A 14264-nucleotide genomic window follows, 5' to 3' on the forward strand; every position below is an offset into this window, starting at 1 on the left:
GAACCCAGTTAGGAGGTTGCTGCTGTGGTTCAAGGGAGAATGGTGGTGGCCTGGATGGAAGTTGTAGAGATGATCAGAAGGGTCAGACTCTGGATGGTGGTGGTGGTGTTGGTGGTAGTGTAGTCGCTAAGTCGTGTACAACTCTTGCGACCCCATGGACTGTAGCCTGCCCGGTTCCTCTGTCTGTGGGATTCTCCAGGCAAGAATACTGGAGTGGGTTGCCATTTCCTTCTCCAGGGGATCTTCCTGACTCAGGAATCAAACCCGGATCTCCTGCATTGCAGGAAGATTCTTTACTAACTGAACTACAAGGGAAGCCCCCAGATTCTGGGTATTTTTTTTAATTGAAGTATAGTTGATTTAGTGGGTTGTTGTTGTTGTTTTTAAGGTAGAGCTTAGCTAAAGGCTTGGTCTGGATGTAGAGGTGAAAGGAATAGAGAAATCAAGAATAAACCCAAGAATATTGAGTGGAAAATAATGGTGTCATTTTCTGAGATGAAGATGGGGGAGGAGTAGACATAAGTATTTTTGGACAAGGTTAAGTTTAGGAAGCCTATCAGATATCCAAGTGGAAATGTTGAGAAGGCAGTTCGGTGCTCAGGAAGAGGTCTGGTCTGAGGAGAAAACAATCCAGAGTTATGAACGTATCTAAAGGAGCTAGTAAGGTCGGCGAGGGGGCATGGGTAAGCCAGAGTAGGAAAAAAGGCCCAGAACTTGAACTCCAGCCTGCCAGTATTTAGAAATTGGCAAGAAAAGTGAGCAAAGGATACAGAAAGGATACAGATTGTTCCCTTTCCCAGTGAGTAAGTGGGAAATCTGAGGAAAAGTGTGAAGAAAGGATTCAAGGAAGAAGCTATCAAATGTTTAAATGCTGCTGATAAATTGTGTAGGAGGCAGACTGAGAACTGGCCATTGGATTTTGAAGAATAGTGAGTTTTTTTAAGAGTGGTTTTAATTACATTCTAGGGATGAAATTTTGCCTGCCACAATTTGAGGAGAGAATGACATGTGAGAAGGTGGAGGCAGCAAATAAAAGTGATTCTTCCAAGCAGTGTTAGTAAGCAAGGAAGCAGAGAAATGGAGCAGTAATCATAAGAGGATGGAGGAAAAGAGGAGGCTGGGCAGTCTGGGAAGGACTTTTTAAGATGGGAGAATTTAAAGCATGTTTTTAAACTGATGGGAATCATCCAGTAGAGAGAAAAATGGAAGGGTTAACTGAAGGAGCAAAGTTCCTAAGTGACCAGGAAAAAAGGGGTTCAAGTTTACAGGAGAAAACATTGACCCTAGATAGGACAGTTCACTTAATACAATGTAGTGGCTGAAAGAATGAACCTTGTGTGTGTGTGTGTGTGTGTGTGTGTGTGTGTGTGGTTGGTGTAAGGGTGTGTTCTGACTTCACTGATTTACATGCAGATGTCCAACTTTTCCAACACCACTTGCTGAAGAGACTTTTTCCCATTGTAGTGTATTTCCTTGTTTTAATTTAATTAAATTTATTTATTTTGGGGTGTGCTGGGTCCTCGCTGCCACGCGTGGGCTTTCCCAAGTTATGGCAAGCAGCAGCTATTCTCAACTTGAGGTTCTCAGGCCTCTCGTTGCGGTGGCTTCTCTTATTGTGGAGCACAGGATCTAGGATGCATGGTCTTCAGTAGTTGTGGCACACAGGCTTAGTTGTTCTGCGGCATGTGGGATCTTCCCAGATCAGGGATCAAAACCGTGTTCCCTGCATTGGCAGGCAGACGCTTAACCACCGGCCCACCAGGGAAGTACCAAGAATGAGCTCTTGTTACCTGAAAACTCGGTTCACCTCTTGGTAGGTGTCAAGCCAAAAGACACAACCAAGCCATAGAAGAAGGAAGGATTTATTGCCTGCAGCAAGTAAGAAGAACACTGGGAATCTGTCCCAAAGTAGTGTTTCCCTGGACAGCAAAATTGGGGAAGTTTTAAGCTAAGAGCACATGAATATTCATGAAGGGGTGTGAACAGAAGAGAATTCAGCATAGAAGTGGGTCAAAGGTTGACAGAGCCAAGCTTTAGTTGGTTGAAGTCATGAGGGTCAGAAAAGGTCAACATCATCAGTCTATTCTCCAGCTTGGTGGGAGCCGGCAGAACTCAAAGACATGTATCAGAGTGTTATGTATACCCCTTAAGGAGGAACTGGGGCTCTGTTTTATCCCTGGATTATTTTTTCTTTTTTTTAAAAAAAAATTTATTTATTTGGCTGTACCAGTTCTTAATCATGGCATATGGGATCTTTAGCTGTGGCATGTGGGATATAGTTCCCTGACAAGGGATTGAATCCAGGCCCCCTGCATTAGGAATACAGTCTTAGCCACTGGACCTCCAGGATACTTACCCTGAACTATTGTTTCTTGACTGCTTTTCTTTCATTCCTGCATTCCCTCACTTCCTTTAAGATAATTAAATACTGAGACCTGTTCAAGGACAAGCACTGTGGCCAAGGTTAGATCACAAAATGGCTTAGGCCAAAAATGACTTCTCTTGTGTCAGGAAAGTCATGCTTGGTTCTCTTTCTCCAGGGATCCCTCTACCCTATCTGCTTATACTCTAAATCCAGAATACTTTCTTTGTAACCTTGGACAAGGTAATTCAAAAGAAAGTTCCATGTTTCAGTTCCCATCTCTAAAGTGAGGGATAATAATAATACTTAATTCATAGTGAGGATTAAATGACTTAATATATGCAGGACTCCAAACACTGCTGAACATATAGTAAGCCCTAGACTACATGTGTTAGCTGTTACTATTGTTATAGGAGGGAAATCAGAGTCCACAGATCTAGATGTAAATGCATTCATTAGTAGATTTAGTGAGGGGAAAAATGTGACTCTGCTGCTTGCTCCTGATCTTTTTTTTCTTCAGGGAAATAAGAAGCAAGATTATCAGTTGAGAGTGAGGTGGAGGGAGAAGGTCAGAAATAGTCGTCTCAGAAAGTGCAAATGAATTAACTAGGGTACTGTATTAGGATTGTTGGGCAGTATGGAGGGCTGACTTGAAGTCTGTGGGCCACATGTAAAGTGAGGCCGGTCAGCAGAGGTGGTAGCTTCTTCCAGTTAAATACCAATGCTTGGGTACAGCTGTGAAATAGGAAGAGAACTGGATTTAACTTGGGATGGGGTTTGCCTGCAAAATGTAAGAGAAATGGAGAGAGGGGCAAGACTGTTGAGAGTGTAGCGATTATGATGAAAGACCATGGAAGATAAACTGAACAAGGAAGGAAAAACATAAGAGGTGAGATGAATAGTGGAAAAGTGGCAGGGTGAATGGATTGGATGTGCCAATAGAGGCTTTCTAGAGTAACTGAGCTGAAAAGGCAGGAGTTGGTACCCAAAGAATGGAATGCTTAAAATAGATTTGGTGGCTAAGGTGGTAAAGGAAAATCTTGTTAGAAGGAAAAAGGTCAAGATGAAAGGATTAAGTAGATTATCTACATAGTGACTTAAGTCACCAAGAATGATGATAAAAGTAATGATGAAAAGAAAGAGACTTTGAGCAAATGCTAAAATATTCAACAAATACACGAGTGACCAGGAGGTCTGCAAATAACCACAACAAGGTAAAGTAACAGATCATGTGGTCTGAAGGCATGCATTTCAGAGAAGCTTGGATTTTTAATGAGAAAGAGAATGGTCTAGAAGCAGCAACAGAGAGCAAGGAAAATATCCACCTTCCTCCAGTATATGTGAAAGAAAAAACAGTTAACACTCCAGGAAAAGCAAGGTTCATTTTAACAGGTGGGGGAAAGAAAAGAGGACATTCAGAGAAGAGGCTGAAGATATAGAATATTTGTAGTTATTTTCCTAGACCTGAGGAAGGCACTATAGAAATATAAAGCAGCATGAGACATCTGCTGCTTGCTCTCTAACAACTATAGGTAGGCAGGCCTATGGCAGTATGTGAAGGTGTTAAACTGTGGCACAGGACAAAAGAAAAAAAGGGGGGAGGGGCGCGGGGACTTCCCTGTTGGTCTAGTGAAAACTGTGTTTCCAGAGCAGGGGGCATGGGTTCAATCCCTGGTGAGGGAACTAAGATCCTGCATGCCAAAAAGGGAAAAGTGGGGGGAAAAAAAGGAGAAATGGCATATTGCAGATTCTACCCTAGTTAGTGGCAGATGCAGGTTAGGAACTCAGGATTCAGGCTGTGTGCTGACTCCTGAACTGGGTGCTATAACAAACCAGAAAGAACATAAACTGTGCTCCTCCATGCTCTCCATGCTTCCCATTACAGACTAGGTGAGAATATGATGGTCACAAATGAAACAACTTCGGCAAACAGTGTATCAACAAGCACAAAATATGCTACAAATCATGTCCCTCAGTGCCAAAAGAGGGCGCTGTAAGTGACCTATGTTTGTTTTTTTAAGAATTTTTCTGGTGAGAGCATTTTCATTTACATATTTTTCCTAGATCCTGTAAGGAATTCATAAGACTTAAAGAAAACTTGGAAAACACAGAAAAGTAGAAGGAAAAAGAAGACTACTTTTGAGGTCCCATCACCAAACAGAATCACTAATTATTATTTTGGAATATTTCCATCCAGTCTTTTTTTTTTTTACGAGGCACAGACATTTTAAATTAGTAAGTAAACATGTAATTTTAATATACAAAATATGCAAAAAATTCAAAATTGAAGAGGTTAAAAAAAAGATAGTAAAAAATCAGTCTTTTTTGTTGTTGTTCACAACCCCTGTCTTCAGCTACACAGTTTCCCTCCCATGAGCCATTCTATTCATAGATTTATGTTTCCAAGTTTATTAGAAGTTTATTTATATGTATACTGCATCTCCATGAGTATGGAATCACTAATCATGGCAATGCCATACTAGTTATATACTGCATTTGGTGAAGTAGTCTTTTTGGTTTTTTTGAAGTAGTCTTTAAAACTGGGACTTTAATATTTTATCATAGAATTGTGGAATTATAGGGTTAGAAATTATTTAAGAGAATCATTCATTCAACTTCCTGAGAAAATTAAATAAACTCTTTTAAGAGTTCAGAGTTAGAAGAGCCAAGATTATAATCTAGATTTTCTGAATTTTCTGTTAGTGATCCCTCCAATACAACATATTACAGCACATCCACTCAAGAATATTGTCAGTAAACATTGTAATGCTTACGACAACCCTCCCCTTGTTTCTTTTTTTTTCTCCTTGTTTTTTTTGTTTATGACCTCTCCACAGTTTTGAAGCAAGTCATAGTTTTTGTTTTTTTTTTAATAAGCTTTATTTTTTCAGAACAGCTTTAGAGTTACAGAAAAATTGAGAAGGTAATACAGAGTTTTCATATTCACCATACCCTGTTCCCCTATTGATAACTCTTACATTAGTATGGTACATTTGTTACCCAAATAAGCCAATATTGATTCATGATTATTAACTCCATACTTTATTCATATTTCCTCAGTTTTTACCCAATGTCCTTTTTTCTATTCCAGGATTTTATCCAAGAGGTCGTGTGTCTCCTTAGGCTCCTCTTGGTTGTGCTAGTTTCTCAGACTTAGTTTTTGTAATCTTGACAGTTTTGGTTGGATATTTTTTTTTTTCCATTTATTTTTATTCGTTGGAGACTAATTACTTTACAATATTGTAGTGGTTTTTGCCATACATTGACATGAATCAGCCATGGATTTACATGTGTTCCTCATCCCGATCCCCCCCTCCCACCTCCCTCTGTATCCCATCCCTCAGGGTCATCCCAGTGCACCAGCCCTGAGCACCCTGTCTCATGCATCGAACCTGGACTGGCATCTGTTTCACACATTGATAATATACACATTTCAATGCTATTCTCTCAAATCATCCCACTCTCGCCTTCTCCCACAGAGTCCAAAAGTCTGTTCCTTACATTTGTGTCTCTTCCACTGTCTCACATATAGGGTCATGGTTACCATCTTTCTAAATTCCATATATATGTGTTAATATACTGTATTGGTGTTTTTCTTTCTGACTTACTTCGCTCTGTATAATAGGCTCCATTTTCATCCACCTCATTAGAACTGATTCAAATGCATTCTTTTTAATAGCTGAGTAATATTCCATTGTGTACATGTACCACAGCTTGCTTATCCATTTGTCTGCCGATGGACATCTAGGTTGCTTCCATGTCCTGCTATTGCAAACAGTGCTGCAATGAACATTGGGGTACACGTGTCTCTTTCAGTTCTGGTTTCCTCGGTGTGTATGCCCAGCAGTGGGATTGCTGGGTCACATGACAGTTCTATTTCCAGCATAAACTTCACTTTTAATGGCTGAAAATCCTTTCTTTGTTATTTAAAATCTGTATGACCTTGGACACATTCTAAACTTCTCTGAGTCCTTGGTTTCCTCCTCTGTAAATAGTGCTCACAGCATTGTCACAAAAAAGGCAAGTGGACTGTTGAGCAGAGGCAAGACAAAATGAAACTTACGTTTAAAGATTATTCAAAGAGTGCTGTTTAAACTAAATTATGGGGAAAATACATGGCCACCAGGGAAGTCCTATATACAGAGTACATCATGTGAAATGCCAGGCTGGATGAATCACAAGCTGGAATCAAAATTGCTGGGAAAAATATCAACAGCCTCAAATATGGAGATGATACCACTCTAATGGCAGAAAAGTGAAGAGGAACTAAAGAGCCTCTTGATGAGGGGTGAAAGAGGAGAATGAAAAAGCTGGCTTAAAACTCAACATTCAAAAAATTAAGATTATGACATCTGGCCCCATCACTTCATGGCAAATAAAAGGGGAAAAAGTGGAAGCAGTCATAGATTTTCTTCTCTTGGGCTCCAAAATCACTGCAGATGGTGACTGCAGCCATGAAATTAAAAGATGCTTGCTCCTTACAAGGAAAGCTATGACAAGCCTAGACAACATATTAAAAACCAGAGACATCAAAATCCATATCTGACAAAAGTCCATATCATCAAAGCTATGGTTTTTCCAGTAGTCATGTATGGATATAAGAGTTGGATCATAAAGAAGACTGAGCAAGAAGAATTAATTGATGCTTTTGAACTGTGGTGCTGGAGAAGATTCTTGAGAATCCCTTGGACTGCAAGGAGATCAAACCAGTCAATCCTAAAGGAAATCAGTCCTGAATATTCATTGGAAGGACTGATGCTGAAGCTGAAGCTTCAATACTTTGACCACCTGACACAAAGAGCCAACTCATTGGAAAAGACCTTGATGCTGGGAAAAATTGAAGGCAAAAGCAGAAAGGGGCAGCAGAGAATGAGATGGTTAGATAGCATCACCAACTCAATGGATGTGAATTTGAGCAAACTCCAGAACATAGTGGAGGACAGAGGAGCCTGGCATGCTGCAGTCCATGGAGTCGCGAAGAGTCAGATACAATTTAGCGACTGAACAACAACAAACACAGATTCTACATAAATGCATATTTACACAGGAGAAGTAGTCCAGGTAGGTTGAGGATTTCTGGGAAAAGGGCCTTGCTGAACAGTGACGTGGCAGGCACTCAGCTGCAGCCTACGAGGGAGAAAGGCAGACGGGAGGATTGGAGAGATGGTCTTCAAGGCAGCAAGGTGAGCAGTCCCGTGCACAGCCCTCAGGGGAGGGGTGGGCCTCCTCAGGACAGGCCAGGGCAGCCAGGCGCTGCTGCACACACTCAGCTGTTAGCCGTGCTTCCGGGTCTGCATCCCAGCAGTCCTCCAGGAGCTCTCTCAGGACACCAGGGTCCTGGAAAGAACGACCGGGAAGCAGGCTTTACTGCAGGACCCTGAGTGGCCCCAGCGTTAAAAGGCATCCTTGATGGCCCAGGTCTCAACACTCCTGTTCCCTCCTAGAGCTTCCTTCCTCCCCTTCACCCAAATCATGCCTTTCATCTCCTCTCTTTGTGTGTGTGTGTGTAATAAAGTTTTATTAAAGTATAAAGGAGATAGAGAAAGCTTCTGACATAGGCATCAGAAGAGGGCAGAAAGAGTATCCCCTCATCTCCTCTCTTACGAGAAAAGTTCTCTCCAAAGAGTCTACCTTTTCCTCTGAGATGGAACTGCTACTGCTAAGTCACTTCAGTCATGTCCGACTCTGTGTGACCCCATCCCTGGGATTCTCCAGGCAAGAACACTGGAGTGGGTTGCCATTTCCTTCTCCAATACATAAAAGTGAAAAGTGAAAGTGAAGTCGCTCAGCCACATCCTGACTCTTCGTGACCCCATGGACTGCAGCCTACCAGGAGCAAGAGTACTGGAGTGGGGTGCCATTGAGATGCTAGTTCAGGCTAATTAATGGTTTAACTGCTCCTTTCTCTCAGGCAGCCAGGGTCTTCTGCAAACAATACCCGGGCCTTTGTTACCAAACCCATCAGACACTTGTGCAGTGGAAACATCAGATCAGGTCACAGGGGAAGGGGCCTCCTGTAAGGAAACTGTTTTATGCAGAAACCCTGAAATTTCACTATTCAGCCACTGCTTTAACCCTTATCCTTAGTTCTGGCTTTAATTCGGTTGTGACAGAAACACAGAGGTGTAAGACAGAATGAGAAATTATTGGATTAAATATTGGGCTCCAGGGGACTTCCCTGGTGGTCCAGTGGTTCAGAATCTGCCTTGCTATTCAAGGGACACAGGTTCGATTCCTGGTGGGGGAATTAAGATCCTACATGCCTTGGAGAAACTAAGCCCAGAAGCCACATCTACTAAGTCTGTGTGCTCCAGAGCCCAAGGAACACAACTAGAGAGTCTGTGTGCCCCAATGAAAGATCTCGCATGACGCAACAGAGATCCCATGTGCCACAACTAAGATGCAGCCAAATAAGTAAATGTTTTTTAATTTATTCTTCCCTGGTGGTACAGTGGTTAAGAATCCACCTGCCAATTTATGCAAGGGACACAGGTTTGATCCCTGGTCCGGGAAGATTCCACATGGCATGGAGCAAATAAGCCCATACATCACAACTAGGGAAGTCCGCTGGCCCAGAGCCTGTGTTCCTCAACAAGAGAAGCCACCGCAATGAGCAGCCTGCGTGCTGCAACTAGAGAAAGCCCAAGCGCCCCAGTGAAGACCAGCATACACAAAAATAACAAATGAATAAATACTTTTTAAAAAATGTTAAAAAACAAATATTGGGCTCCAATGTACCAGGAAAGCAACCCTCTTGGGGGCAGAGCTCAGACCAGAAGCAAAGCCAAGGAGGCCTTCCTGGAGGAAGGAACTGAGGAATAGGGCAAACTGATGATGGAGAGAGGAGGGATGGACAAGGCAAAACTGAGCAAGAGGAAGGTGTGTGTCTCAGGAACGGGCTATGTGAGGCTTACAGTGGAAAGGGATGAACTGGAGCACAGAGCAAGTTTGCCCAGCTCCAGCTGAACATAAGCCAGGAGTGGTGGGAGAGGAGAAGGAATAGGGACAGGTGGGCTGTCCTGGTGAATAGGTCCCTGAAGCCCGTGTCAAGACTCTGCAGGTCCCTAGCCCACCAGCCCGCGCCCTCTTACTGTGGTAAAGCAGCACCAGGTGGATGGGACATGAGGGCGCCTCCTCTCCTCTACCGCCAAGGCCCACAGCTCACAGGTGGTGGGGGCGCTGCCCAGTTCTGCCTCGTAGGCCAGTTGGAAGGGTGGTGGTCTGCTGTCTGGGAAAAGGCACACGAGGCTAGGTGTCAGCTAGCCCAACGGGTGCCTTCTTGTAGAAAGACCAAGAGGGAGAAGGGTAGAGCTTCCTGGGTCAGGAGGTAGGTGAGTCTAGAATGGGCAGGTGGGGCACGGGGGCGGGGAGCAGGCTGCTGTCCCACCCATCCTCACCAGGTCGCAAATCTGGGCAGCGACTCATGATCTCCCACAAGAGCAGAGCCAGAGAGTAGACGTCAGCTCGCCGCAGGGCCGTACCCCAGTCCTGAAGGTCCAGAGTCTTGTCCAAGAGCTCCGGTGCCATGTACCGCTGGGTGCCAGCCTGGACGACAAGGATCATCTCCATGGCAACCCTCACCGCAACACTGGTCCGCGCAGCACGCCCCTGACTAGACTCAGGAAGCACCCCGTACGCTCCGGGTGCTGCTGCACGGTCGCTGCATCGTCATCAGCAGCACCCCCATCCTGGGTCTCACCTGCCTCCAGAGTACTGACCTCCATGATGGCAGCCGGGCCTCGGGGTTGAGTAGGGGCCCAGGTTGGGGGCTGGGCGAGGCCAGGGAGCACCAAGGCGAGGCCCAGATCTCCAATGGCGCATGACCCATCGTCCCGAATGAGTACGTTCTGGCTGCTCAGGTCTCGGTGGGCGATACCTGGTTTATACTGGCCTGTGGGAGAAGCCAGGCTGAAGGGGCACGGATCTTCCTTTGTCTTTTTGACCCAATCCTTCCCCTCCAAGCTAAGGGAAAATCAGAAACAGCAGCATGGCTCCTGACTCCCATGGCTTCCGGCCCCCAGCTCACCCACCATCCTGCCAACGTTCCTCATGGAGAAATGCCAGGCCCTGCGCCAGGGACAGTGCCATCCGCAGGGAACTGCCCCAGTCACTGGTGTGCTGGGTCAAGTAGTGGCACAGGGAGCCCTGGGGAGAAGCAGAGAGAAGAGGGGGACACACAAAGCTGGAGGACGCTGATTCACCCCAGCGAGCAGGGGTCAATTGTCAGACTTCCCCCCTCGTCTCCCAGCAGACTTAACACACGACACGCCCAGAGCAAGGCAGCAGGCAATGCAGGAGTGACGGTGTACATCACTCAGACTGGCAGGAAAAATAGCAGCTCTAGTTTAAGTGTCCTGAGCACTTGGCATGTGCCAGGCCTCCTGTAACCCTCACTACAACCCTGGGAGGTGGGTACGCCTGTCATTCCTGTTTTACGGATGAGGAGCTTGCTGGAAATCCCTGGGCGAGAGAGTAGTACAACCTGACCCCCCAGCAGTCTGACTGCCAGCATCATTCACCTTTAACCAACTTATACTGCCTCACAGGACTTGGGATAAAGACAGAAACAGAAGAGGCAGAGCAGGCTAAGTAGGGGCACCCGCATGAACCACCTGGCCTGGGGTGTCACCCCCACCCTGTAGCAGGGCGTGGATGGGGCGGGCCACTGGGTAGGAGAGCAGCCGGTGTGGAGCAGCTGGGAGGAAAGGAGCAATGGAGTCCCTCATTCTGCAGACATTATTGAGCGCTTCCAGCGTGCCCAGAAAGTTAAACAAAACCAAAAAAAGTGGTGATTTTTGAGCTGGGCTGTGAGGTATATGGTCAAAGAAGAGACTTCCCAGAACTCAAGATTTCAGAGGTGGAGGAACTGTAGGTGATGATATCCCAAGTCCTTAGAGGCCTACAAGGCTGGTGCGGTGTGGCCCCTGCCCATCTGTGTCTCTTCATCCTTTTTGTTCATGATTCTCCCTTTGAGTTACACCTCCTTAGTCTTTTCTTTTTTTTTTTTTTTTTCCTTTTTTTTCCCTTTTCTTATAGGACCTTTGCTTTCAGCACTTAATTCACTTGACACTTTACATTTCTTTTTGTGTTTGCTTGATCCCCTTCTGTCTCCCCTTCTACTCTGTAAAATCTGGAAAAGGCAGGGGCTGGGTGTGTTTTTCCCAGCAACATATTGTTCATCAACATTAGTTGAATGAATAGACGAATGAGTTTGGAAGTCTATGCCCAGAGATCTGTCTTTAACATTGGTTTTCCTTAAGGTCGGGAATATGAATTGTTTTGATTTCTCCCTTTCCTTGTCTATATATTGTAAGTCAAAAATATTAGCAAGTGCCACTTATAATAATAAAAAGAAAAAACAATAAAAAAGCATATGTAATGTTCTAGAGAAAAGGCAATCTATAGCAGAGGAACAAGTCTGAACAGGGCCTAGCTGCCACCACTCCCCGCCCCGCCTTCCCACACACATACATTCCTCAGTCCTCACCTTGGGGTGCAGTTCTAGTACCAGCAGGGGCCCGCAGGGCGGGGGGCCAGGGCTGCCCCTGCTGGCGGTGATAAAGCGGACAATATGGTCATGCTGTAGGCCTGGCAGCTCGTACAATGCTCTCTCAGCTTGGAACTGAGCCACAGCCCTCAGGGGGAAGGCCTTGACGGCTACCAGCTTGCCTTGCAGCTGCCCAGCCCACACCACTGCGTGACCTCCTTCCCGTATGACCTGGTGGGGACACGGTGCTGGGTTTGGATCTTGCCGAGTTCACAGGGCCGAGCTTCCTCTCCAGCACACTCTCTGGGAGTGCCCAAAGGCCCCCTCCCCGCCATCCCTGGGCACCTGGGAGAAGCGTAGCTCAGGCAGCTCCGGCAGCTCAGCGCTCCAGTCCCTGCCTGACTCTGGCTCTGGCTCTGGCTCTGGCCCACCTTGCACTCGGCAGGCCTTCCGCTGCAGCAGGGCTGAGGCAGAGAACAGCCTTGGGGTCAGGTACCCAGGCATGGAGACTGGGAAGTGATGGGGGTCAGGGGAGCCTGGAGAGGGGTCGGAGCGCTGGGGCAATGCCTTCAGGGGGGCTCACAAGGGGTGGTGGGCCAGAGTAGTACCCAAGATGCTGCTGCTCAGCAGCAGCAGCAGCAGCAGGAGTGCCAGCAGCAGCAGCGCTATCCAGACGGACTCTCCTGGAGCTTAGAGCAAGAAAGAAGGCCGGGTGAGCCCTGCCCCAAACCTTGCTCTCTGCTTCTCTCCCTCTCCTCAGAGAATTGCTTCTCTACCCACCCCCACCCCGGTCACAAGCCCCCTTATCTCCCAGTCACCAGGGCAACCAACTTCTCAAGGCCAGGAGGAGGGAAGCTTAGGACAGTGGTAGGGTAAGAATTGGCCCTGGTTCTAACCTCTCATCTAACCTGGGCCCCAGCCCCCACCTGGCTCCAGGACCTTGAGTGGCTACCTGGGATGGCCTGGGGGCCCTTGGAACCAGGTGTCCCAGGGCTCCCCAGAGGAGGCAGATGGCTGTAATTGGCATTGCAGAAGTCAGCGCCACAGGAGCAGGTGAAGAGAGTAGAGCTGGGGCGAGGCTGGGCTCGGGGACTTGGGTCACAGCGGGGGGACTCACAGCCTGGCTCATCGCTATCTCGGCATCCTGACGCAGAGGGGTTGGGAGAAGGAGAGAAAGGGAGGGCAGAGTGTGTACGGGTCTGGGAACACAGAGGCCATCCCTTCCATCTGTCACAGCCTTTTCTTTCCCTCCAGACTTTCCATTTCTCCTGCCCTCCTCGCGGCCACCCCTGCCCAGGATGAGCCTCTCCCCGACCCAGGTACGCCTGGCAGATGCTGAGCCCTTCACCTTGCATCTCCACCTGGGCCTGGTCTTGGGTCAGGTTCCAGATTCCAAAGCAACAGCGGCTATAGAGGCAGTGGATAACCCTGGGGGGGCCCGGCCCTGCATCCAGCAGCTTCCCCAGGTTCTGTGTGCTTCCCCGCACTCCGGGGGCCTCGAAGAACACACAGGTCCGCCTGATGGGGGGTGCTGCAGGCCAGGGTAAGGGGAGGGGAGGGGTCAAGATGGGAGTGAATGCAGGGGCAGAGACAGAAGCCGGGAGAGAGACAAAACATGTTTTGTATTGTAGAGCTAGCCTGGTAAAGCCACAGGAGGAAACAGGGTCAGCAGAAGCCTGGAAGGTGACCCCCACCTAGGGAACACCTGGCTGTACCCGTCACCCTCACTCACCCACTCCACTCATCACTCTTCAAGTGCTCCCTCCTGTGACGGGTGGCTGGAAAGACCCTGCTTCTCCCTGTAGACACTTACCTTGCACAGCTGTGGGAAGCAGTGCCCAGAGCCCCAGGATCCCCAGCATCATGCTGTCCCTGGCCAGAGCTTCCTTCAGACACAGGGCACCGTGGGGCTTCTGATCCTTCAGCCCCCAACTCCACCGCCCTCCCTCTTCCCCGTCTCTGTGGGGGAGACGGCTGCTGTGGGGGAGAGGATGGGTGTGGGGAAAAGCAGGGAGAGACAGGGAGGAGCAGAGAACCAGGCTCATATCTTCCTCTGTTCAGCCACCTCCTCTTTACTCTGTAAAGTGGGAGGAGGGGGCCTTAGGGTTCCCACTGAGAACAGAGAGTGATGCCAAACCTCTGCCCTTCGCTGACCCTAGGAAAAAGTGCTGGCTGCTGTCAGCTCTTCCCAGGCTGGAAACCCAAGTGAGGTTAAGTGCTCAGAACCATTCATCTGTTCCCCAAAGCCCTTCTAGCTCTTATTTTGTGGGCTCAGATCTGCAGTTCCCTGGGCACAGAGAGGCTTCACAGCCTAGACTTCAAGTTGACCTCATTTTCTAAACTCAAGGGTCAGGAAAGCAGCTGTATAAAATTAGTTTTTTGTTTTTTTTTTAAATCACATTGAAAATAGGTGTA

At 47.3% G+C, this 14264-nt stretch overlaps 1 protein-coding gene across 1 annotated transcript; it reads right to left on the bottom strand.

The window, feature by feature from the left end:
* Positions 1-7362: 7362 nt before the first annotated feature.
* On the bottom strand, positions 7363-14218 carry AMHR2 (anti-Mullerian hormone receptor type 2). Its single transcript, XM_061126893.1, has 11 exons — positions 13663-14218; positions 13198-13380; positions 12802-12993; positions 12458-12538; positions 12195-12313; positions 11850-12080; positions 10393-10507; positions 10081-10253; positions 9760-9907; positions 9454-9590; positions 7363-7699 (listed from the first exon to the last, which is right to left on the bottom strand). The coding sequence occupies exons 1-11, from the start codon at positions 13892-13894 to the stop codon at positions 7490-7492; spliced, it is 1821 nt and encodes a 606-aa protein (XP_060982876.1). The 5' UTR covers positions 13895-14218; the 3' UTR covers positions 7363-7489.
* Positions 14219-14264: the final 46 nt, after the last annotated feature.

The sequence above is a fragment of the Dama dama genome, chromosome 3 (genome assembly GCF_033118175.1).
Source record: "Dama dama isolate Ldn47 chromosome 3, ASM3311817v1, whole genome shotgun sequence".
Classification (NCBI taxonomy): Eukaryota; Metazoa; Chordata; class Mammalia; order Artiodactyla; family Cervidae; genus Dama; species Dama dama.

Bases quoted from the DNA above. Each gene is read 5' to 3' on its own strand.
- AMHR2 (XM_061126893.1), bottom strand. From the start codon at position 13,894: ATGAGCCTGGTTCTCTGCTCCTCCCTGTCTCTCCCTGCTTTTCCCCAC. The intron at 12,994-13,197 runs GTGAAGGGCTCA...CCTCTGCGTCAG, and splicing joins GGCCCAGGTGGAGATGCAAG to GATGCCGAGATAGCGATGAG. The intron at 7,700-9,453 runs GTAAGAGGGCGC...CGTTCTTTCCAG, and splicing joins CCTGGTGCTGCTTTACCACA to GACCCTGGTGTCCTGAGAGA.